At 48.0% G+C, this 25,939-nt stretch overlaps 1 protein-coding gene across 1 annotated transcript; it reads left to right on the top strand.

Moving 5' to 3' along the window:
• The first annotated feature begins 11,497 nt into the window (after positions 1-11,497).
• LOC125403640 (stearoyl-CoA desaturase 2) lies at positions 11,498-24,621 on the top strand. Its single transcript, XM_048439180.3, has 6 exons — positions 11,498-11,874; positions 12,384-12,666; positions 15,870-16,000; positions 17,700-17,905; positions 19,161-19,393; positions 20,846-24,621. Exons 1-6 carry the CDS (start codon positions 11,851-11,853, stop codon positions 21,043-21,045), a joined length of 1,077 nt encoding a protein of 358 aa, XP_048295137.1. The 5' UTR covers positions 11,498-11,850; the 3' UTR covers positions 21,046-24,621.
• The last annotated feature ends 1,318 nt before the right edge of the window (positions 24,622-25,939 follow it).

Below are 25,939 nucleotides of genomic sequence, written 5' to 3'. Positions count from 1 at the left end.
CTCGGCTTTGCCTCCTCTGTTGAGCAGAGGACCAAGGCCTCATGCAAGCACCTTGTTATACCCATTAGCTGCCAGTGGTACCCAGTTATACCAAGAGCAAAGCCTAGGGGAGTGGTCCTGCTCCCTGCCTGAGAATGGTAGGAGGTTGAATCCTTCTGCATAAACTCCCTTTGTTCTTCAAGCACCCAACTCGCTCTAACCTCATGATCATCTTAATATCCAGCCACACCTGAGTTTTAGGCTGTATTCTCAAATCATAGAAAAACCAGGTATTTCTTCTCTGGTTTTCTAACTAAAGCCCACTGTCCTGTAGAGTCCTGGCTCCTCAAGACCAGCTTTCTCCTTGTGGGGAGCAGGGAGATAGTAGAGATTGAACCCAGGATCTTGTACATGCTAAGCAAGGGCTCCACCACTGAGCTGTATCACCCAGTCCCAGTTTTCTCTAAAAAAAAAAAAAACAAAAAAAAACCAACCTCCCAGAACTTATGGTCAGTACTCAGTGAAATCATGAGATGATCCCACGTGTTTTAGTTCCCTTTGTGCTACAAACTGTTGGAAATGTCATGGAAATGAGAGCATGCTGTAACTACAGTTAAATCTCCGTGACACAGGCAACTAGCTACTTGGTATACTTACAGCGGGAAATATGTCGGGCAATGATCACAGGCTACAAGGAGCTGAAACTATCTTGAAGGCACACACAAACAAAACTCCTCTCCTCTTGCAAAACTCAAGTCTGCTCTTCTGTCCCCCTCCCCCAGACTCCTGTCTTAGAGGGCTCACAAAGGGGACTCGGATGCTCAATACCTAGTGTGCACAAGGTTCTGGGGTTCAGTCCCCATCACCACAATAAAACAATACAACAAAAGGGACATCATGGGCTGTGTTGGCTCAGAGATTGAGGCTCAGGTAAGGATCTTGGGGGGGGGGCAAACAGACATCAGCTTCTTGACCACTTTGCACAGGGAACAGGGCCAGGCTGTAAGACCTGTGAACAAGGAGAAGAAACAAGGGAAAGGAAGGTGAAAGACAGAGAAGGGCTCGGAATTACCCCCCATTCTTAGAAAATTCTGGAGGGCTGCAGCAGAACCCCCGCTGGAGTCTTTGGTTTCTGGCACACACACACTTAAACTGAAGTGGATCTCACAGCATAAAGTTAGCTCCATTAAATCAAGCACCGCTGTGACATTTAGTCCATTCATAATAATGTGCAACCAATACCTTTAGCTCTAAATCATTTTCATCACCCCCAGGGAAAAATCACACCCGTTCAACCGTGGGTCCCCCAACTCCAGCTCCACCCCGCTTCTTAGGCCTTGTAATAATCAACATTCTGTCTCGAGGATTTACTCATCGGTGATATTTCACAGAAATGGAACCACCCAGCCTGTGGGATTCAGTAGATCTCTTCTCTCCTGACATTTTGGGCACTCATTCATACTGCCCTGTCTATCAGTACTTCATTCCTTCTGCCGATCCTTATTGGGCTGTGCTGTGTACCCAGCTCAAGTACCCCTTGTTCGTCTCAACCTTTCAGGGTGAAGTGTGTTGCTATGAACATTTCTGTGCAAATATTTTTGAGGACCCGCTTTCAGCATTCTCTGTATGCAACCAGGAGAGGCTTTCTTTGCTCATATTGTAATTCCATTTCTTTTTGTGAGGACATCAAGCTTTCTTCCACACTGGCTTGCACCAGTTTATACTCCCACCAGCAATCACTGTGCCCCTTGAGGATTCACGTGTTCACACATCTGTCCCTTTTCTCCTTCTTCCTTCCACAAAAGCCAGCCCCCACAGATCCTCCGATCCAGCTCTTGCTCCTGGGACATACGGTAGGAAACTGCACCTCTAGTAGCATCGAGCCCTGTCTTTTTTACACTGGGGCAGGGAAGGCAGGCCGTCAATTCCCTGGATCATTAAAGTACACACTACAGTCTTTTGTGTGACTCCAGCTGTGCTCCAACACTCTAAACTTCCCATTAAACTCCCACATAAGGAAGCTTAGGGCAGAAGAAAGATCGGTGTGGAAACTCAAGTTCCGAGGCGCTCACGTCCCAACCGTCCGCCTCCTCCCGCCCGGCCTCTCTGCAGTGGGCGGGCCTGGGGGCCTAGACGCTGAGCGAGACCCTGGGAGAGGAGGCCCCTCCCCGGGGTTACTCCCGGTCAGCACCCGCCCCCGGGGTTACTCGCGTTCACTCGGCCCACAACGTTCGACCCCGAACAGCCAATCATCAGCCGCGCTGCGGCTCTGCCCGCGCCCGCTCCAATCAGAAGGCGCCGCCCCTGCTGCTTGACTGCGCGGGTCGTTGTGGTGCCTCTTCTGCCCCCAACCCCAACCCCCACCCCCACCCTGGCTCTGCAGGAATGGGGATTCCAGGTGGAGCTGATAGAGAACTTCCTGGGGATTCTCCCCCATCCCCCGTCACAGATTCCGTGAGGAGAAGGGCCGCAGAGCTGTGAGCTCTTTGTAGCCAGCCCTGCCCCGTGGATGACCTTGGGTATGGGCTCCGGTCCCCAGCTCCCTCCTCCGTGGGGAGGACTTGGCAGAACAGGGCGCGATATTCCTGCTTCGTGCAGGCACCTATCCTGTAGGAGGCTGGGCGCCAGCTCAAAGGAAAAAAATCCAGTAGTCAAAGAAAAATCCAATAGTATGTCGTGGCTGGGGACGATGTTACAGAAAACACAGAGCAAAATGTTTAGAAACGATTCAGGCTGATGTTCCCGGGCCTGAAGGGGTGTGGAGAGGAGAATGTGCAGGGGAGGCTGTGAAAGCCAGCCAGGCACTGAGAGTCTAGATTATTCGGTGATAAGCAGTCATGAGCTGTGCTCTAGCAGGACAGGAAAATCTCTGTTTCAGAAAGTTACTGTGGTGGCCAGAGCAGAGCAGAGGGGACCAGACTAGGGCTGGAAGGCCAGGTCCAGACTTCCTTAGGACTCTGGTTGTAGTGGGAAGGGCAAAGGACATCTGAGTCGCCTAAGGAGCAGAATTAATGATACTCAACTGATGGATTCTGCACGGGGTGGGGGGCTTGGAGTGTTTAGTCTGAGTTAGTCCAAGGCAACATTCGTTACTTTATCTACAAGGTGAATTAACTGATTTTTTAATTTTTTGTTTTTTTGAGACAATCTCACCAAAGTATGATGACCAATCAATCGCTAATCACTTCAGTAATGGGCAGGCTTTCTCAAATATTGGTTCGGTAAAGCTATTACTTTAAGGAAACAATTTATGACAATTGCCCTAAGAATTCTTAAGGCAAATATTAGAGGTCTGGGAAGCTTGCATAGGCCACGGAGTTTGATGGCTTCTCAACAATTTAAAGCTTGTCTGGTAAAATCAGTGGTGATAGTAATGATTTTTTTTTAATTTGTAAAATGAAATACGCTAACATTCTGGAGCACTTTCCTAACTCGGTGAATCAAAAGCACAACATTACAGAATCATGCATGAATAAAAGGTGCCTTGAATATGAAAATGCAGGTAAACGTTGGGTATGGTGGAGCATGCGTTTGCTCCCAGCACTTCCGGAGACAGAGGCAGGAAGATCCCTGTGAATTCCAGGCTCTCTGGTCTACACAGTGAGTTCCACGACAGCTGGGGTTATATGGAGAGACTTGAAAAGAAAAGAGAGAAAAAGGAAAAGAAGAAAGAGAAGGAGAAGAAGAAAAAAAGAAAAAGGGAAAAAAAAAGCAGGCAAGACCACATTAGAGAGCATACGATTCCAGGGTCTGGTGGTGCATGACAATTGACAGAAGACCTGTGAGAAGCCATTCCTCAGCTCACTAGCCAGCTACCACACTCAGGGATGCCACCCCTCACCCCCACCCTTTATGCTTGTTTTTGAGACAAACACTGCTGCGGGGGGGGGGGGGGGGGAGCCCTGGCAAGCCTGGAACTTATTATATAGATCAGTCTTGGCCTGGAGATCACAGTAAAGAAAAGAAGAAAACTACTAAAATATCTGGTCGAGATGGGGGTAATAGTTCATAACAAGGGCATGTTTTCCGCGTGTCAGCGCCGCAGAGCCCCACCTACAGCAGGCAGACAGGCCCGTGGTCTTCCTGCCCCGTGAGATGGTGGGCTGGGAGAAAGTCGAGAATTTAGAGTTGAGAGAGTAGAAGAGGATGGAGTCAGCCTAGTGTCTTGTTTTTGTTTTTGTTTTCACTCAACCCTTTAAATATCTCTGGGGAGAAAGCAAGTGACCATGAAATAGAGCCGAAGAGGAAGATTTCTAAAATAATTCCGGAAACACAGATCCCAGAATCACTCAGAGCCTTCCGATCTTAAGACATCCTTGTTTGGGTGCTGGGGTATAGGCCACTGTGCGTGCGTAGGGGGGTGTTAGATATGAAATAAAACAATGTCTTAAGAGATTTGGGACGTGCCACAGTGTCACACCAACTGACCAACTGGAGACTAAGGAGACTAAGGCAGAAGGATCCAGAGTTAAAGGCTACCTTCGATCAAAATGCATTATTTGTGTGTATTGTATGCAATTCTCAATATTTTAAAAAGTACAAGGCTAGTTGGGCCACACTGGGAGACCTGACCGAGATAGAGAGGTAGAGATTGAGAAGTTCAGGATCGGATGTTTAGAGGATTCTGATCATGTAAAAAGTCTCTTGTAGCCAATGTGGTAGGCAGAGGCAGGGACAGAGAGGAGAGAGGCAGAAATAGTTATCTCGCCACTTTCCTCCCATTCTGTGCCTCAGAAAAACAGCTTCGAATTCTTTTTAGCTGACTCTTATGACTCTCTATTTCTTTCTTTCTTTTCCTTTTTCTCTTTCTTTTGGCTTGTTGAGACAGGGTTTCTCTGTATAATAGCCCTGGCTGTCCTGGAATTCACTCTATAGACCAGACTGGCCTCTGAACTCACAGAGATCTGCCTGCCTCTCCTTCCCGACTGCTGGGATTAAATAGCGTGTGCCACCACCGCCCGGCTCTTTCTGTAGCTCTAAATGCATGTTTCTATCACGATTAATTGACTTAAGAATGTCATTCACTGACTCTCTCTCTCCTTGGAAGGTGGAAATGGAATTTTTATTTATTTTTTTTATTAAAGATGTATCTATTTATTATGTATACAGTGCTCTGCCTTCATCTGTGCCTACAACAGAAGAGGGCACCAGATCTCATTATATGTGGTTGTGAGTCACCATGTGGTTGCTGGGAATTGAACTCAGGACCTCTGGAAGAGCAGTCAGTATTCTCAACCTCTGAGCCATCTCTCCAGCCCCGGAAATGGAATTTTTAAACAACCACCACTGTGATGACCGCCACACATTGAAGCGTTCAGGTAGAAACTCACACACTTCGTCTTCTCCATCCCCTCAATACAGCTATGCCATAATTTTAGTTAAATCAGAAACTAGTGTTTGTACTGTGGTGACTGTGTAAATGCCATTCATGCGTGGCTTCACTATTGCACACCTTTCTTTGTTCTGGACCTGCTCACTACTTTTCTCCTGCTTGTCTACACACTATTCACTAATTCCAAGCATTCCCTCTGCCTCTCCACTCGTCTCTGTCTCCACATTTCGCAGCAACCGACACCCGGCTACTTTGTTGTTTTGGAGAAGCGCATTCCCTATTAGTCACAGGAGAAACTGTTTTTAAGATAGACTGTGTGGTGGTGGTGGTGCACACCTTTAATCCCAGCTTGGGAGGCAGAGGCAGGCAGATCTCTTTGAGCTCAAGGCCAGCCGGGTCTACAGAGCAAGTTTCAGGACAGGCTCCAAAGCTACAGAGAAACCTGTGTCTCAAAAAACAAAACAAAATTTTAATAATTATTGAGTTCCTCCCCTCCTGATTTTTGTGTGTGTTTGCTTGTTTTCACGTTGATTTTTACACTTATTTTGCGAGTGTATTGTGTGTTCAAGAGAGTCCATGCCACAGGTTGGGTGTGGAAGTCAGAGGACGACTTCAGGGGTTCTCCATCCATCATGTGGGTTCCAAGGGTCGCACTCAGATCTTTAGGCGTGGCACAAGTAGCTTCACTGCCAAGCCAGCTTATCAGCCGTACTTTATGTTTTAGGATCCTGGCAGCCTGCTCACTGCCTGCTTGAGTACTGATATTTTCCTGCCCTCTCTTTCCCCCTCCCCATCTCTCTCTGCTCTCACCTTCTTCCTTGCCCTCCCTCTGTCTTTCTCTACTTGTGCTTGAATCTCTGGAAACTTTCCCTCAATAGACTCCAATTTTGCTCCAAAATGTAAAATGAAAATTCTTTCCTCTCTTCATTTGAATCTATTTTTATTTGAATTTTCCAAAGGACACACGGCAAAGCCTTCTTAGAAATGGATTTGGTAAGCAAAAAGCTAAGTGCATCAACTGGTCTCCTTTCTCCCTATAATAAGCTTCTTTCCAGAGCCGAAAGAAATTCTCATGAACTTTATCTGTGAACAGTGCCCTATAAAATGAAAAGAAAGAGGAGGAGAAGAAAAGGGAAGAGAAGACAAGAATGGTTTTAAATTCACATTTCAGAAAAATACCAATTTTGGCCATTTTGAAAATGTGAACTTTGACTAAGTCGGCCATGATACTAAGCGACTCACCCAGCAGATCACAGCCCACAAGTACAGTGAGGGGCAGTCTAGACCGGGCCAAAGACAGGGACACCTCTATCCCAATATGTGGAAGGGATGTCACAGTACCCAGGTCTGGCTAGCTCCACTTGTTTTTGTGGCTCTAAAATGACTGCATGACACATGTTTCTCCCATACCCGAATTATCCCTTGCGGACTGGCTTATTAAACACTTGACAACAATTTGGAGTAACATGAGAAATGGCACGGGCTGTTTGTTTATTGTAGACACGGTTTCACAATGTTGCCTAGGCTTATTCTGAACACAAATTCCTCCTGCCTCAGCCTCCCAAGAAAAGAAATTACATGTGTGAACAATAACCCTGAACTCTTTTTTTTTTCTTGTGGTGCTGCTGATAGAAGGGGCCTTGCTCATGCTAGGCAAGGCCTCTAGTGCTGAGCTACATCCTCAGCCTACAGACACCTTATTAAATTATACATTCTTAATTTCTCTTCTAAGAATAATGAAGTGGAAAAGAAAAGATACTAGGGGCCTACCAAGAGAAGAAACACCTACATATCTGGGTTTCTAAAGCAAGCTAACAAACTTTTAGATAAAATAGGAATAGAATGTTCTTTTAGCCTAACACACATACCTTCCTACACTTAACACTCTTGAGTGAGATTTCGCAAATGGTTCAGAGTTCTACAGCAGAAAGGAATGACTGGACAGAGCTGACCTTCAACCCCTCTCTTTGGTCCCTTCCAGAAGGAACATTCCCACAGACTGTGTATGGAACCCCTTCTTCACTAGCCAGTCACCTTCTTCACTGTACTTGGGACCCAACACCTGAATCAGGCTGCTCCTCCAGGAGTGGGGGTGGGGTGGAGTGTCCCCTGCTTTCTCCAATCAGGCTCCAGCACCCTGTGCCAAACAGCCTCCCGAACAAGGACTCTACAGTGGTTTACACTGCAGCACCTAATTCTAGATACTTCTGTGCTCCGGAAGTCCAACCACCTGGAGGACAAATACCTTGCTTATCCTATGTCTTTGGACTGGAGTTATTCATGAAAGAAAAGAAGGGCAAGGGAAGGAAAGGGGAAGGAAGGAGGAAGAAGAAGGAAAGGAAGGGGGAGGGGAGTGAAATGGGTAGAAGAGCCAATAAAAAGGTCATTATTAATTTACATTCCTTATGGAGCTTATGGGAATGGCCTGCCCTAATCCCACATTAGAAAACACTTACTTTGTCTCTGAACATGATAGGGGATAACTGCTTACTGTAATTTTCATTCTTTTCTTTCACTGAGAAGGATGAGTTCACACTGTGACGAAAGGCGTTTCTCTAGTTAGTGTTTTGCTGAGCCAGGATGAAGCCAGCTCAGAGTCAAGTATGTGGCCCTCTCCTCTTTATTCCCTTTGCCTGGCTAGTTCCTGCCTTTCGCTTAGAAATGAGAGGTAGAAAACATGCCACAGTGTGAGATTGACTGCAAGGTCTCCAAGATGCAGGACAGAAGAGTCTCCATTCATCTGCCGCATCTCCACTTCCCACGGCTCCATACCTAGAAATCCCCAAGGCTTGCCATCCTGGTTGAGAAGTAAAGAAAAGGCATTTTTTCAAAACAACCTTATCTATAATGCTCACTCATCTACTGCTTAGAGGAGGATGGTCCTGGAAGAGATAATAAAGAGGTAATATTTCAAGTGCATCCTATTTACGACGTGTATGACAAATTCAACGAACAATGCCCATCTTGGGTCAGGTACTCAAGACCTATTTTCTCTGTTAATCCTAAAACAAATGTTAGAAAAGCAGAAACCACACAGGGTGTAAAGAACACATGACACAGAGAGCCAACCTGGTAGACCATTGGGTGATTTAAAAACAAAACCAAGCCGGGCGGTGGTGGCGTGCGCCTATAATCCCAACACTCGGGAGGCAGAGGCAGGTGGATCTCTGTGTGTTCGCGGCCAGCCTGGTCTACAAGAGCTAGTTCCAGGGTGTGCTCCAAAAGCTACAGAGAAACCTTGTCTCAAAGAACCAAAAAACCAACCAACCAACCAAAAAAACCAAAACCAAGAACAACAACCAGGAAATCAGTAAGGTCAACGGTGGGTAAAGGTTGGAGGGGCAGAATGTTCTAGGCAAAGGGAAAAGAATATCCATAGGTTTTAACAGTAAAATATCAAGGACTGAAGAGAAATGAGGACCTTTAAGGGAAATACATAAGCAGAGGAGGTCCAGGGTCCAGAGGGCCTCCAAAGTCATGGTAGCAAGTACATGCTTCATCCCAAGACCAATAGGACCCCCTGTAATTCAAATTAACTGATTTATTTAAGATGACTAAGTAGGAAGTATTTTATTCTTAATCACCTGGGTTGAACGGGACAAAATTAAAAACTGCCCTAGCACCTTGTGTCCTCTTTCATACAGGAATGGTACTGGTCTCCACCTTCCAAGCATGCACTGTGCATCGCTGTACCAAAATAGCTCTTACCTGCATCACTGCAAACTCAGCTACAGACAGATGTTCATCACTTAGTACCGGTAACTTGATGGTCACTTCTTGATGCCAAGCCTCATGCTGCCCCCATATCATTCCTACCGCACAGCTTTATTTTGTGCCCAGTCAGGAAGCTCTGAAGTTGGCATGCATGGGATGAAACAGGCAGAGTCCTCTCTTGCCTCTGTCAACAGTTACATTGTTCCCACCTTCTTTCTTCCTGGAACTCATGCTCTCTAACTCAGCCCTTTTCTAGGTTCCCAGAACTTTTTCCCCAGGGCAGCAACTGGTCTTGTAGAGAAACTGTTCTACACTGCTGTCTTGGCAAGCCTCCCCTAGCTTTCTCTGATAGACAATGACCGCAATAGCAATTGGCTTAAGTAACATTGCCAACCAGCCCTAGGTATCAATGCCAGCAGCACCGTGGACCGCAGGCTGAGGAAGTGCAAGGGTAGGTTTGTCTCGGATGCAGAGCTGTCTTCCATAGCAATTAAGGCGTCCCAAAGGAAACCCTGCATCTTCTACCCGAAAGAGTGCCACACTTTGAGATCTGAACTCTTATGGAGAAACCTCATCAGTATTTGGAACACTGGCTTGGAAGGTGACCCTTCACCCTGATGGGTGACATTAGTGTCGTTATAAAAGAAATCTCAGGGGCTGGAGATGTGGCTCAGCGGTTAAGAGCACTTGCTATTCTTCCAGAGGACCAGAGTTTGGTTCTCAGCACCCATGTTAAGATCCTCAACTCCACCACCAGGGGATCCACCACCTCTGGCTTTCTCAAGTACATACTCACACACACACATATACATCCACACAATTAAAAGTAATAATAAAACTTCTTTTTAAAAAAGAGAAACCCCAGAGACAAAGCTCATGCCCTCCCTATTGAAGACAGAGAAGAGATGACCCATTCTTGGCAGACGTCAGACAGCTGGTGCTTTGATGTAGATGCCTGGCTTCCAAAACCATGGGACACCGATTTCTGCTATACATGCCTTACAGTCTAAGGGAGTTTGTTTTAGCAGCCAAGCACACAGCTGGTAGAAGAAGCAAGCAGATCAGACATCCCACAGACAACCCAAGGGCCTCCAGGTTAACTTCAGTCAGCACTTCTGAGTCACCCCAGTGCAACTGCCCTTTCCTGAGAATACCTGGTGCCAATCAGCATTCCTAGCTAGCACTGGTGAGCCAGCCAGGTCTGGAATGGAGGTATCTGGTCACTAGTTAGAGAGCTGGCAAGCCCCGAGAACCAGAAGGCAAGAGGTCTGTCTTGCTCCCAGGAAATACTTCTCTCCTCTTGAGTACTGCCCCACTATCTATTGTGCCCTTTTTCCTAGAGGAGGTGGGCAACGCAATAATGGGGTGACCTGCCTTTGGAAGCAGGCTCTGTGAATGCATAGCCTGTCAGGTTACAGGCTCTCTTGATAGAGTTAACACAGACCCAGAGAAGAGGGGACCATGCAGGGGAGGTCTGTGAGATCAGAGCACCTAAGGAGCCAAGGGCCAGAGGGCCCTGAGCAGGGGCTGAGAGCAGCCTTTTCATATGTCTGTGCTCAGCCTGCTCCACTTACTGGCTGAGGAGACCACTCACAAGCTGTCTCATCTGTGTATGCCACATTCCTCCTGTTTAAAGTGGAAGGATGGAGTACCCACTGCGCAGCCACAGCGAGGCTTGCAGTAATCATTCAACAGCCACCGCTCCCTATTCCTATTCCACACACGAGTCCCTCCTGGCCTGCGGACTCCTGGTCTTTTCCATAAAGAAAAACTGCAAAATTCCAACCTGACGGAAGAGTCTCCCAAAGGTGCCATGTGCTTTCGGAAGTCATGAGGATGGGGGTGGGATTGGATACAGCCCCTGTGCCCTCACAGTGTGCATAGTGACCTTACTAACTGAGCCTAGTGGGAAGGGTTAGACCACTGATTTCTAAAAACTTGATTATGGCACCAGAATATTATCTGGTAAGCATCCTGGAGCTGGTGAGCGAGGCAGAGTCATTGTTCCAGCAGGGTCTACAGAGGCGCCAGTTGGGGAGGGAGGCGGGTCTGCAGGCACCGCTCGGCTTTGCTCTCTGTTGGTGGTAGCCATTTCCCTTCCCACGCGCCTCTGGAAATGCCAAGACCGGATGGAGTTATGAGTGGTCGGGGCTATCGTGGCTTCCCCAACCTTGCCGGGTCTTCCTGGCCAGGAAGCCAACCCCCACTGCTAGATTGGGTCCTCTCTCCCAGAAAGACCGCCGAAGCGCCCCCGTGGCAGGGTGGGGGCAGGGTGGAGGACCAGCGGGGGATGGGTGAGAAGCCAAAAGGCAGAAAAAAAAGGGAGGAGGGGGGAGGAGTTGGAGGCAGAGGGAACAGCAGATTGTGCAGAGCCAATGAGAGCGGCAGGACGAGGTGGTACCAAATTCCCATCGACCAATGATAAGCCGGAATTTACGAAAGCCTCATTAGCATCTCCCCCCTCCGCCTGACTGGGGATGGGACAATGCGGTGTTGGTGTCTGCAGTATTCCGACTCCTGGACACTGGTGGCTGCAAGCTGCGATTTTGGCGTGCTCTCATTTCCTAGCCTTATCTCCGCCCGTGGCTGTCTTGGCCAGCCAGCTTTTCAGTTTGTGTCTGGTCATTGATCAATAAAACGAACCTAAGGAAATCCAGGACACGATTACCCCACTGCCAACTCTGGCCCAGGGCTGGTACAGGGAGCTCAGGGTTTCTGCACCAGTGGACTGCAGAAACTTAGTGATAACACCCTCAGTCCGTGAGGTCTGAAGCTCGCTGCACATCCTCATCCCTGGGAGCGTGACCCCCGCGCCCGACGCCAAGATGCCGGCCCACATACTGCAAGAGGTGAGCTCCCCCCAGATGGCCCCTCCCTCTCAGGTGTCGGGTGCGCTTTGGACTTCTAGGTGGGTGGCTGGATGGGAGTTGGAGAGAGTTCAGAGCAGCTGGGAGCATTTAACCATCATTTCTGAATTTCTCTGCCTTGAATGGCTACTTTTCTACCGTATGATAGCCAGATTTTTACTTAGGACGTTTGATTCCCCAACTGTGTTTCTTGGTCTTTAAAGTGAAACCTGACCCCTTTTCCGATACTTGCAGGGTCTCCTTTGTGAGTTGCTAAGGGTGCTGCTAGTATGACATCTGTCCAGCCCTTTCAGCGTAAGGGTTATTCCCGCCAGTCTGTGCATTGCAGAAAACTATCCCTTGTTCCATTGCGTGGTACACTCCACCGTCATGCAACCTTGGCTGTGGGGTAGGGCGGCTGTTGCATCCTTCCCGCAGTTACGGTAGAGGAAAGTACCCCCTGCTGCCCCCACGCGTCTGCAGTCCTAATTCTCCACCCCCTCTCCTGGCAGATCTCTGGCTCTTACTCAGCAACCACCACAATCACAGCGCCTCCCTCTGGGGGACAGCAGAATGGAGGAGAGAAGTTTGAAAAGAACCCTCACCTCTGGGGAGCAGACGTTCGCCCTGAATTAAAAGATGACTTATATGACCCTAGCTACCAGGATGAGGAGGGTCCCCCGCCCAAGCTGCAGTACGTTTGGAGAAACATCATTCTCATGGCCCTGCTGCACTTGGGGGCGCTGTATGGGATCACACTGATTCCCTCCTGCAAGGTCTACACCTGCCTCTTCGGTGAGCACCTCCCCTTGTCTTGGGCCGGAACCTCAGATTTCTACTTGCTTTTTGACCGGGTGGCCTCTGACCCAAGGCAGCAGCCCTTTCTTCTTGGTTTCCGATGGATCAGCTGGGCTGGGAACAGAGCCTAGTGGGATTCGGATGGGGGCACTTGAGTTTAAGAGTCTCTTAACATTAATGCTGAGGTCACTGAGCAGGCTTTTCTGTCTGAGTCACTTGATGGCACCTGTCCCAGCCCTGCCCGCCACAAAAGAAGTAGACAGGGGACTTTGGAACCCAGAACTAGACCGCGGGCCTCATGGGAGGCAGCATGTTGAGCCCAGCAAGGGGACAGAGCCACGGGATGCTGTTTGGAATGAGAATTCAGAAGGGGTTTGTAAACACAACAGTTTGGACATCTCTGGCCAGCCAGAGCAGACTGGTTGACTTGGAGGAAGGTGAAACAGGTTTCTGTGTATCCAAGTGCGAGGGTTTGACACAAGCCAGTTATCAAAACATTCTTAGACTAAAATAAGGTTGCTAAAGTGTTTCATCTTCCGCTCTGTCTGCTACTGTCATCTCCACCTATCGCTAGGGATCCTTCCCCTTGAAACCCCATACCACACCGAACACACACCTCATGGCAGGGAATAGAGCCTTGAGCAGCCCCAGCCTTCACGTGGTTGTAACGTGTGAGTGTCCTGAGACCTGCCTAGCTCAGCTCCATGGGGATCCGTGGGTGGAGGTTGGTAGCAGTGCTGCCCCCTGGAGGCACACGTGTGCTCTGCAGGTGGCTTCACCTCTGAACCTTGAACCAGGAAGGAGCAGAGCTCTGTAGATCAGAGAGCTTCTTGCTGCTCCTTGTGGGCCCATTAGCAAGGGATTCTTCAGCACAGTGGGAGGTTTTTGGGAGCAGTTCTGAGTATAGATACTAATGGCAGCTCCCTTGGAGGACGGTGTGTGTGTAGAAGAGCTGGTTGTCTGTAGTGTTAGCTGCCTCTGTCTCTTCAGTCAAGGTCTTAGAAGTGTTGAGAGTGTTCCAGGTATCAGATAGTCCACTCTTGTTTTTTTTTTTTTTTTTAAGATTTATTGTACACACAATGTGCTGCTGGCATGTGTGCCTACAAACAGAAGAGGGCACCAGATCTCATTACAAATGCTTGTGAGCCACCATGTGGTTGCTGGGAGTTGAACTCATAACCTGTGAAAGAGCAGCTGGTGCTCTTAACCTCTGAGCCATCTCTCCAGCCCTCCACTCACAATCTTGACAACGTATCTTTGTTGAGAGTAGGAATGAAATACTTGTTTAGAGTAGCTGTGTGCCCTGCCGGCCTTGCCCCTGGCTTGGCTGTCTTAAGAGTCTTCTGTACCTCCGTGGACTCTGAATAGATGTCTCTGACAACATTGTGAGCCTAATGGGCAAAGTTCCCCAGTTTATTTCTGAATTTAAACCCGTGAGATGTTTCATACCCACTATTGGGGACAGTTTTCTGTGGGAGTCTCCTATGTGCTAGACTGAGAGGTGAATTGAAGAGGCTTGAGACTCTCTGGGGTTCAGCAGGAGTTGGTGGTGGTGGCGGCGCACGCCTTCAATCCCAGAACTTCAGAGGCAGAGACAGGCAGCTGTCTGTGAGTTAGAGGCTGGTCTGGTCTACAGATCAGGAAAGGCGCCAAAGCTACAGAGAAACCCTGTCTCCAAAAGCAAACAAGCAAAAAGACTATCTGGGTTCTGTGCGTGGGATCCATGTGTCCTATGGTGCACCCTCCACTGCCCCTCCCCTTACCCCCGTTACATTATCTCTGCTTTTGGATCCAATTTGCTTGGGTCGTCTGCAGCATGAAATAAATGCAGGTATTTTCTTGGTGCGCCCCCAGCTTCTGCTTTGTCCAAAGCTTCCTGTGATACCTTAGGGTTACCTTAGGCTCTTTCCAAACGTAGACATGGCCAGAACTTCCCTTAGTTTGCTGTCCTGTTGCACCTTTTGGGTCCTGTGGGAGGGACAGGAACGGGGGAAAGAGAAGAGAGGGTTCTTAGGAAACTTATCTGTCTGCAGAAGGGCCCAGAGCCATTTGTGCAATGCGTGGTGTCTCCAGTGGCATCCAAGTTCTATAGCCCCTGGTGGCCCTTTGTTTCCTGATGTTCCTTGGGGAGGGAGTCAGTACTGGCCATTTCTGCCAAGGCCCCAGCCCCTACTTCCTAGTTCAGCCAATGGAGGGGGCAGAAGGGTGAGCTGCTATCTTCCCCAGTTCTCCATCATGACTGGCACTTCCGGAACTTGCAGTGCCTCAGGGACAGTGAGGGATGCTCACCTGCCAGCTTCGAGTGTTTCCCATAGACAGGAGTGTGACCGAGGAGAGACTCGGGAACTGGGCACACAGATCTTGGGGGGCTGGATAGTAGAACTGGAACCGCACCTTCAAACAGTAGACAGAATCTTCATTTTCGGGGCTGGAGAGATGGCTCAGTGGTTAAGAGTATTGCCTGCTCTTCCAAAGGTCCTGAGTTCAATTCCCAGCAACCACATGGTGTTTCACAACCATCTGGAATTAGGTCTGGTGGCCTCTTCTGCTCTTCTGGCTTTCAGGCATACAGGTAGACAGAATTATCTATACATAATAAAGAAATAAATAATAAATAAATAAATATTTAAAAAAAAAAAAAAAGAATCTTCATTTTCACCAGAAGTGTATGGTGCTAACAGCACCCACCTTGTTCGAGGAGTGGACCGTAGGAGGCTCTTACTATCCTTGGTAATGGTTGAGGCACTCTGCAGATCTGACCGTGCCTTACACTGCTACGGCTTGGGAGTGGTTTTGTCCCCGCTGGGAAAAGCCTCATGTGTAGAGTTAGCTATTCACTTGTTTTCTCTAACTAGTCATTGTCCGAGTTGCTCTGGCTGCTGCTTCAAAAATGCCCCCTGGGTATGGGTTCTAGGTTGAGAAATGCAGTTTCCTGACCAGAACATCTTAGAGGACAGCTAGAGATCAAAGGAGATAAACCCCTGGGATGATGCCCTTATAGACTCATGATTGGTGGTGGCGTAAAGCAGTAGTAAAATCTCTGAGGTTTCACAGACCAAGGCCTCTCAGGGCTTCAGGGTAAACCCGACCTTTCCCCAAAGGCTAAATGAGAAATTGACTGGTGCGAGCAAACTGTCTTTGGCACACTTCCCACATGGAACCTGCCTGTTGGTGATAACCCCAATGTTCTTGTCCTACAGCGTATTTGTATTACGTCATCAGTGCCTTGGGCATCACAGCCGGGGCCCACCGCCTGTGGAGCCACCGAACTTACAAGGCTCGGCTGCCGCTGAGGGTCTTCCTCATCATTGCCAACACCATGGCTTTCCAGGTGAGAAGTGGGTGCTGTTGCTGGGCCTCCACTCCCATGATGGGCAGTCATGGATCTTAGGACAGTCATTTCCTTTTCTAGTCTCGGGCAGACTCAGTGTGGAAGTTCAAATACCGTAGAGTCACTGGGAAGGGAAATAAAGGGTCCCTAAGTGCCGTTTTCCTCTCAAGGTCCCTGTGGTGTCACACAGCGTGGCTGTGGTGGGTCTTCAGTATAAAGGATCGGGCACAAGAGCTGGATGCTGTCCCTGGTTTCCTGGACCATAGGTGAACAGCTCACTCACATTAAGCGAACTGTCGCAGACCACATCCCAGTGGGACAGAAGTCATCTCTCATAGACCTGGGGCTCTGTTGTTTTAGCATAGACTAAGTCCTCGTGCCGATTGAGGCAGCAGATGCTGTTACTGACCCTTTATACATGTGGGGACGCCCAGAGGTTGGCTCCGTCCACACTGGGACTCCTGTGGCTCCTAAGCTTTAAGGACATAGGATAGCCAGTGGTGGGCTTCATTTGCGGCAAGAGAACACTGGGAAACCAAATTAGTCCACCTCTGTCTCGTTAAGATTTGCAGTGCTCACCAGATATGCCTGATTGTCTCTGGCCTAGCAACTTTACAAGATTCTTGGGGAACAGAGGGAGGAGAGAGACACTGGTAATACTTTTGAAAGTATGGCAGGCAGGACCCAGACAAGTCCAGGGGTCTTTTGTAAACGGGACTGTGCTTGTGTGTTAGTGCTGGCCTTGGATGGCATTCCTCGCCATTTTCTATGGAGTAGCACTCCAGGACCCAAGGCTATTTGCCTCATACTCTGAGCCTGAAGACGTTCCACATGCACCATGTCCCATAGTCCCTGTTTGAAAAGCTGCTGTGTGGATAATCAAGATGACTCAGTGGTTAAGATGCTTTCTCTGCAGGCCTGAGGACCTGGGCTTGATCCCTAGAGCCTGCCGTGTGGAAGGACAGAACTGATTTCTGAAAGCTGTCCTCTGACCTCACACGTGCTGTGGCATATACTCATCTATATTCACACACGCATACAAGATGAACTTTAAAAAAAGAAATCCAGGGCTGGAGAGATGGCTCAGTGGTTAAGAGCACTGACTGCTCTTTCAAAGGACCTGGGTTCATTTCCCAGCACCCACATGGCAGCTCGCAACTGTCTGAAGATCCAGTTCCAGGGGATCTGACACCTTTACACCAATGCACATAAAATAAAGTTAAATAAACTATAAAAATATTTTTTTTAAAAAAGAAATCCACCAACTTACTTGCTAATGAAACGTGAGGGTTGTGATAAGCCTGCTCCCTCCTTTCCATACAGTCTCAGCAAGAGGCCGTGCTATACCTATGTTCTGGGACTTTAGGTTGCTTTTCTGTGTGTACTTTTTTTCCTTTTGGGTTTTTTGAGACGGGTTCTCTGTTTAACAGCCCTGGCTGTCCTGGAACTCTGTAGACCAGGCTGGCCTTGCCTCCCGAGTGCTGGAATTAAAGGCGTGCGCCACCACCGCCTGGCTCTGTATGCACTTAGTTTTAACACAAGTGTGAAGCAGAGGAGCAAGAACCCTTCACCTTCTTCCCATGCATATTCTTGAGCCAGAGTCCTGAGGATTTTGTGTAGATTTGGAGTTCTGGGCCCTTGCATTCCCCCAAAAGGGCATCTCTTCTCAATACTGGGGTCCTCTTTCCTGTCTCCTCAGAATGACGTGTATGAATGGGCCCGAGATCATCGCGCCCACCACAAGTTCTCAGAAACACACGCTGACCCTCACAATTCTCGGCGTGGCTTTTTCTTCTCTCACGTGGGCTGGCTGCTCGTGCGCAAACACCCGGCTGTCAAAGAGAAGGGCGGAAAACTGGACATGTCTGACCTAAAAGCCGAGAAACTGGTCATGTTCCAGAGGAGGTGAGTGAAGAGGGGTGACCCTGGGAATGTGGGGTTTACTCTCAGCCTTTTTTCTTAAGAATTGTAAAATTAAAAGTCCTGACTTACTGGGTCTACATATTTAGATAACTTTAAAACTTATTTTTAATTTCCTATGGGCCACAGAGGTAAACTAATTTTATCTGATTGGAACCAGTTAAAGGCAAAGCGAAACAAAAACGCTGTTTATTACCCTAAAACAAAGGACAGAGAACTGAGTGTAACGGAGACCTTCTCTTGAAGGAGTTGGTAGCCTAGCAGGGGACAGGGATAGGCTGAGTAGCCTGGTAGTAACCGTCAGGCAGGCCAGGATATGTCTATACCAGACAGATACAAAGAGCAGGGAGATAGCTCTCTGACGTTGTTCAGGGAAGGGCTTAGGCGAAGTGGCGTGGAATCCACAGGTGATTCAGAGGCGGACTGTGTAGCCGTGAGTTAAGCCTCAAGAATGTTCCAGGAATGTTCCTTTGCTTGAAGTACTAGGTATGAGAGATAAGAAGAGCGGTCAAGACACTGCTGGTGCCCTTCCTATGGAGTCCTACGTGCAGACTGAAGAGTAGCGAAGATACCAGCAGAATTACTAAAGTTCCTCTTGCAGCATGAGGCTGTTGCCCACTCATGGGAGGGTCACAGTTAGATGGTGGGAAGAAATCTAAGCCAGGGAAGCAGAGGTCAAAGTTGATGGAAAGGAGTTTGCTGCAGGGCTGTGAAAGTGAAGACATGGCTACTGAAGGACCCGGGAGGGAGTCCGTTCCCTTGGAGTATCTGGTCTACAAGATGCAGAGAGCTAGTGTTGCTATAGGGTCAGAGGCCTGCAGTTGGTCTGGGACACTCCGGAGTGTTTTGGGGTGGGCCAGCAGAGCTCAGAATGCTGGTAGCGGGAATAGAGGCATGACACCACACGCTCCACCTAACACACCCGAGACTCTGGTCATGAGAGCGAAACACAGGCAGGTAAACAGCAGCTCCGGAAGCAGCTGTGACACTGAAGGTCGTTTATTGCGTCCATGTCCACGCTGCCCCATCTAAACAGTGAGATAACAGCGTTTGCTCTCAAATTTTCTCCCACATTTTTTTGGTGTGTGTGTGTATGTCTGATTCTTGCTGCTCATGGTATAGGGGAAAAATACATACTCAATGGTATAGGGGAGAAACAGCCCTGGCTGTCAGGAGTGGACAGTTGACGGAAGTGTGAGCGTCCTCTCTACATAGGCTCTAATGTGCAATCTCATTGTAGGTACTACAAGCCTGGTCTCCTGCTGATGTGCTTCATCCTGCCCACAGTAGTGCCGTGGTATTTCTGGGGTGAAACTTTCCTCAACAGCCTGTGTGTTAGCACCTTCTTGCGCTATGCCGTGGTGCTCAACGCCACCTGGCTGGTGAACAGTGCCGCCCACCTGTATGGCTATCGCCCCTACGACAAGAACATTAGCTCTCGGGAGAATATCCTGGTTTCCATGGGAGCTGTGGGTAAGTACCAAGTGTGACCGTGTCTGGTGACTTGTTTCTGGAGATGCTTGGCCAGGAGCCAGAGGAGTCAGAATGATCCAATTTGTGTATATTTCCCACTATAACCCTGAGGGTGATTTTACTGGGGGAGCCTTTTGAGAGGCCGTAACTTCTGTGGAAAGGTTGATCCCCAACCCCGAGGGAGACTGGCGGGTCTGCAGTCTCACTGGGGGCCAGAGAGCATAAATAGCAAAGTGGAGTATTTCCACGGATGTAAGTCTTGTGTTTTTATTTAGCCATGCTGAACTTTGATCTCTGTAGTGTACTTGAATGTGGTGCATCTATTAGAGATGCCTGTGTGGTGGCCATTAGCGCATGCGCCTTCTCGCTCCCTACCGGCCTCTTCCCACTTGTCCTTTTCTCTTCTATTCTGTGCTTGAGTTCCCCTCTGCACAGCATTGCTTGGGGAATCCTACCAGATCACTTGATTGTAGTTGATCCAGCCTATAAATCTAGTCCCAGGTGTCAGGATGGGTGAACGTGTGCCTCTGCTACCCGTGCCCACATCTTCCTGTCCTTTCCAAGAAGTGAGTTTGACAAAGGCCTCAAGTTAGTTTTCCGTATGCCGACCCTTGGCTGCTTTTCTTTAGTGATAACAGACATTGATTGGTCATCCAATGACACTGATCAGATTGGTGCTCATCTTTGTATAGCGCTCATTAACTTCGTCTATGTTGGATATTACTAAAAGTATCTTTTCTATATTGGCATGATGGTTCAGCAGGTAAAGGCATGTTGCCAAGCCTGGCCAGCCTGAGTTTGATTCCTGGGACCCACAAAGTAGAATAAATAACAAGTTGTCCTCTGACCTCCACATACAGGCTATGGTGTGTGTGCATGTGTATAAACATGCAAAAATTAAAAATAAATTTAAAATGTTTTCCTTTTTATAACTTACATATATCCTTTCCAAGGGCCAGTCTTTACTCGTGTCTTTATTTATTTTTTAAAATCTATTATGTATATAGTATTCTCGGTATTCTGTCTGCATGTATCCCTGCAGGCCAGAAGAGGGCACCAGATCTCATTACAGATGATTGTGAGCCACCATGTGGTTGCTGGGAACTGAACTAAAGACCTTTGAAGGGCAGGCAGTGATCTTAACTACTGAGCCATCTCTCCAGCCCTTGCTCGTGTCTTTAATTCATGTTTGAAATGAATTATCTACACTCTACAGTGCTAAGATCCTGTTAGAAACGGAGTAATTTGGATAAGATATATAGATCCCATAATATAAACAGAACCATGATGCCTTTGAGGGTGTCTGTTTCCTCAGAGGAAAAGATACTGGATTTATCCGTTCACTCATAGTCTGATTCTCCAAGGTTTAAGGAACACTGGGTAAGAGGTGTGCTAAGATCAGGAAACCGCAGTCTCTGGACCCCCTAACTGCTCCCTGTGCTTCTCTTCCAGGCGAGGGCTTCCACAACTACCACCACTCCTTCCCCTATGACTACTCCGCCAGTGAGTACCGCTGGCACATCAACTTCACAACATTCTTCATCGACTGCATGGCTCTCCTGGGCCTGGCTTACGACCGGAAGAAAGTATCTAAGGCCGCTGTCTTGGCCAGGATGAAGAGAACTGGAGATGAGAGCTGCAAGAGTGGCTGAGTTTGGGGTCTTCCGGTTTCTGTTCCAAAAGCCAGCTTGGCAGAGGCTTAATGTTCTGTTAATTAACTACTGAGTATTGCTACCCAGATGCTAAAATGATGACGTTAACCCATTCTGGTACAGTATTGTAAAATGGACACGTATCGGAAGTCAACGGCTCTTCCCTTTCGATGCTAACCTCTTTTCTTTTCCCGTCGTCTTTTTCTTTGCTTTGTTCCTGTTTGACCTCATTTCTCATTGCCTCCCGAGCCAGCAGCTGCTCTGCTATGGGTCAGTGTTCACCTTCCAATGCATACTGACTTTCCAAGGGTCAAAAAGTACAGGTTTGTGCCCTCACCCCCACCTCTTAAGCTGTGTTCTGAGTTAGAGATGCAAGAACATCTTCAGAGATTTCTCCTGTTAATTTTAGCCCAGGCTTTCCCAAATGAAATGGAAGGTAAATCTTAAGGGGCCAAATTCAACATGCAGGCTGTGCTTCGTCAAAGATGTGGGAGAGGGGGGATCTTTGGTGATCGGGCTCAACTCTTGCCTAGCAGAGGCACGGGAGCCTTTCCACACAGCATGCCTCCTCTCCTAATTCTGAGTAGGTGACAGCCATGGAACTTGGTGACACTAGAATACAGTAACACATGTCAGTATCTCTGTGTAGTTTAGGTTGATGATTTAAAAAAAAAGGTAAACAACCGTTTGTAGGGAAAGTGGTCTCTACTGAAAAAGGATTCTCTTTTCCTTTAATGACCAGGCTCGAGGGCCAGGTGTGGTGGGTGGCACATGCCTTAAATCACAGCATTTGAGAGGCAGGTGGCTCTCTAGATAGTGAGACCTTGTCTGAAATAAGTAAACAAATAAAGCAATTAAAAGGACAAGCAGAGCGAGAAGTCTTCAGGTGAGGCGTGTTGGAAATTGATGAGGGCAATCACTCATAGTTTTGAGCGTTCTGTGAGTTGCACACCCTGCTTTGAATTCCTGCTCTCGGTTGGTTGCTCCCATAAATTAAGGTGACTGTGGCATTTTCATCCATCCAACAGTGGAAGCGTTTATAGAATTGAAGTTCTTAAGGTCTGTCCTGGAACCTGCAAATACTCATTTGGAGTGCTTCTTTCTGAAAAGAGTTGCTGAACACATTGCATGTTCCTCCCATGTTGGGCAGCCGCTGGAGAAACTGGAAGACACCACAGGCAGATCCTAATAACTTTCCAAAGGAAAACCTTCCGGGAACACATTGCCAGGGGACTTCAAAGTCATGGGGTGCTCTAGTGAGACAGGTTAGATATTAGTGAGACAGGTTAGATATTAGCTCTTCATTCTTTGTCGTAAGGCTTCCCCTACAGTATTGACTCATGCCTCCTTGACTCTGACCATCCAGTCTACATGGAGGACTCTGCCTGGGACTCATGACTCTGTCTCTGAATTCTACTGTGTCTGCTTCTTTTTCCTACCCACTTTTCTGATTTTGGTTCTGGGTTTGTTTTCCTTCCTTCCCTTTGACATTTAGTCTTGCTCTAGGCAGAAATGTCCTGTGTGTTTACAGGCAGTAGATGGGCAGTCCCGGCAGCTTCCTTGTGCAGGGATGCGACGCTGCATCAGTAGTAAGTAGAGCTGGCTGTCCTTCCCTGTAGCTTTCAGATCCTCCACCTCTATCCCTCAAACTGCTGGCGCTCTGGAAACTGTAAAGAAAAATTTGGCAAACTTTCTAGAAACATCCTGACTCAGAGAGGCTCTTTGTCTCATGAGTCATTCCAAAATAAATGCTCCTGTTGTGCCAGTGCACCAGGGACAAGGCGGGCGAGACACAGTTCCTGTGAGTCAGGGTAGAGCATGCTCAGCGCTCGCTCCCTGCATGTTCAGCGAGGCTCCTTGAGCTGATCAGCACTCTCGGGTGATGCTGTGGTGCTTGGAGGAGGAGGACTTGTCAGGTGAATGGGAAGCACAAGAACCAAGGTCGCGCTCTTAAGTGCCTCATTTGGAATCCCTTATAGGTGGAGCCTCGGTCTGCTGCAAAGCTTTAGCTAAGGTAGGACATCTGAGATGCCGTGGACGTTGCATAAAAGATTTTGTTCAGCAAATTGTCCCTGTAGCTCAGTCAACGAGGCGGAAGGTGGGTGTCTGCTCTATTGGCTGTATAGTGTGCTGAATGCTATCTATACCACTGAGCCCCAGTGGTGGGAGGGAACCGTCTTCCTGTATTAGTGGAGTAGAGAGGCTTCAGGACCTCTATGTGCCCACATGAAAGCAGCCTTATCCTTTAGCTGTTCATTCAAATAGAGTTCTTGGAAGATGACAGTGTATTTGCTCACCTGTGGCCCTCTTCCTTGGAAATGCCTTTTGGGTGACTCTAGCTTCACTGGTTAGCAGATGCCCGTTGAACTTTCTCTTCTCGGCTTGCCCCATGGAGCTGAACCGTGCAGTGGCTGGGAACCCCATTATGTTTGGGTCTGCGGAGAAGGGTGTACCAGCTCACTAAGGAATACTACTTTCAAGATTTTAAAGCTCAGATCAAGTGACACATTAATAAGAAACTAAGATCTGATTGAGGGACTTTCTAACGGTCCTCACCTTGGGGACACGCTAAAATCTGACTCGGGTGCCTTACCTCTTCTCTAATCTGTTGCTTGTGAGCCTGTAAATGTGGCAGATGTCAACTGGCCTGGCTGGAGGACTCGCTGTACATTAGTTTGCAGTATTCCCTTTCGGGGCTTCATTTTGGGAACTGAGGGCTGTTTTGATGAAGTGCCCATAGCTGATGGATGGTGGAAGTAATTTGAACGTCTGTGAGTTGGAGGTTTCACTCTTTGTTTTAAGATTAAACGCTGGTTGTAGCATTTAAAGAGAAAGCTCTTCTTCATGGTTTGCTAGTATCCTGAGCGTCGTCTTTAGTTGAAATAGGTTAGTAGGAAAGTTACGAAAGCGGTGGCCATGTTACGCTGGTGGTGCAGGCCAGGACCTCCTACCACTCCCAGTTTTTTAACAGGTCCCTCTCCAACAGTAACGAGTTCACTCCTTGGATAAGGGTGTTAATGAGGGAAGCGCCCTCCCGACCTAATCCGCTCTTAATGATCCCAGCTGCCAACACTGTTGCATTGGGGATGAAGTTTCCAACCCATGAACCTGTGGGACAAACTCAAACCATAGCACTGGGCCTGTCACTGAATGATGTGACTGAGTATCACTTCTGTGTAACTGGGATAATAACCCTGACCTACCTCAGTGGGTAGGTTTGAGCACGGCCAGATGCTCTTTATAAAAACACATGGGGATCCTCCGCAGAGTATTTAAGTCCTGCACATTTTTATAGTAACTGTCCACCATGGACGCGACACGTGCCTATGTCCCAGATGACCTTGTTAATCTCCGTCATTCTTTTCCCGAGAGTGAGTGGATGCGTTAGATAATGTATGCCCACTGCTATGAAAACCTGCAGGACGCCATTTCCTTCCTTGGGTGGGAGTTTCCCTTTATCACGTGCAACAGTAGTTCTTTGTGATCTAATAATTCTCATTAATACCAACTCTGAACGTATTTCCGCTCATCTGAGGTTGTGTTTGTTCATAATAAAATGAAATGGATCTGACTGCAGTACGTCTCATGGTGTTTTGGCTGGGGCACAGTCTCCTGGGTCCTGGTCTAGTTCACAGTCCCACCCATGTCCCTTGGATTTAAGAGAGAAGAAGCCACGAGGTTTGAGTCAGACCCCAGTAACCTGCTCTGCCTTTCTGATGTGTAATTCGAGGTTCAGTTCCGGTAACAGGAAACCAGTATTCAGATGGCATTAAATCAAAAACATCACCAGCTGACTCTTTGGCTTGGAGAAGTGCCAGGTTCCCGTGTGTCTCATGGGTAGCTTCTGGGCCTGCTAGTTCACTCTAGTAGCCCGAAGAACCCAGCCATCCCAGGGAGGGTTTTCGTAATGGGCTCTGCTTTCCCTTGTTTTCCTTTAGCCTTTTCTACTTTCTCTGAGGCTACTTGTGTACAAAAAAAAAGAAACACACAAATTGTAGAAGGCCGACTTACCCGCAGGAACTTCTCAGCCAACATCTGGGCTTCCGAGAGTACGCAGAGCCATTACCACCACAGTTCACCTCAGCTGGTCTTTCGCCTTAGTCTAAAGGACTCTTAGAAGGCTGTGGTGCAGGCCTGTAATTGGGCTGCTTGGAGGGTGAGGGAAGAGGACCTCAAAGTTCAAGGCCTGCCAGGCAACCCAGGGAGAATGCCTCAAAATTTAAAGAAGTAAAGGGGAGGGCTAGGAGGTGGGGTGGTAGTGTGGCTTAGTAGTGTGTCTATCATGAGGGAGCCCCTAAGTCAATGAAGGTTCAGTCCCTGGAACTCAGTAAGACTCATTCTGAACACCCAGAAACAGAGATATGTTGAATCTTTGCCAGTCCTTAAGAGCCAGGTCAACTACTACTCCCCTTTCCTTGTTCAAGAAGACAATAATAAATATTGTTTTTTGTGTGTTTTGTGTGAGAGGCTAAAAGTAGGTTAAGATCCTAGCAAGATTAAACCATAAGGCAGGGCAATAATTTCTTAAATATGGTAGAAAAATACAAGCAATGAACGTTTTTAAGTATATGAACCAGGCTTCATCAACACTGAGACTCTGTCTTTCAAAAGGTAGTATCAGGAGATTGAAAAGGCAGATTGGGCTAAGAGCCTAATGTTTAGTATGAAACAAGTGTGTTCTGCTGTTAGCAGGACTGACCCAGATCCTCCTGCCTAGAAGCTATTGCTGAGCTAATACTCCTAGACCCAGAGCAAAGGAACCCTTTACAAGTCAACAAAAAGAAGACAATGAAGATGCAATATAAATATGTAATAATATCTGGTATTAAAATAAGGAATTTGGCCGGGCAGTGGTGACACATGCCTTTAATCCCAGCACTTGGGAAGCAGAGGA

The sequence above is a fragment of the Myodes glareolus genome, chromosome 7, assembly GCF_982192425.1.
Source record: "Myodes glareolus chromosome 7, mMyoGla1.1, whole genome shotgun sequence".
Lineage (NCBI taxonomy): Eukaryota > Metazoa > Chordata > Mammalia > Rodentia > Cricetidae > Myodes > Myodes glareolus.
Note: the sequence above shows the minus strand (reverse complement) of the source record. Positions and strands in the feature narration are given on the sequence as shown.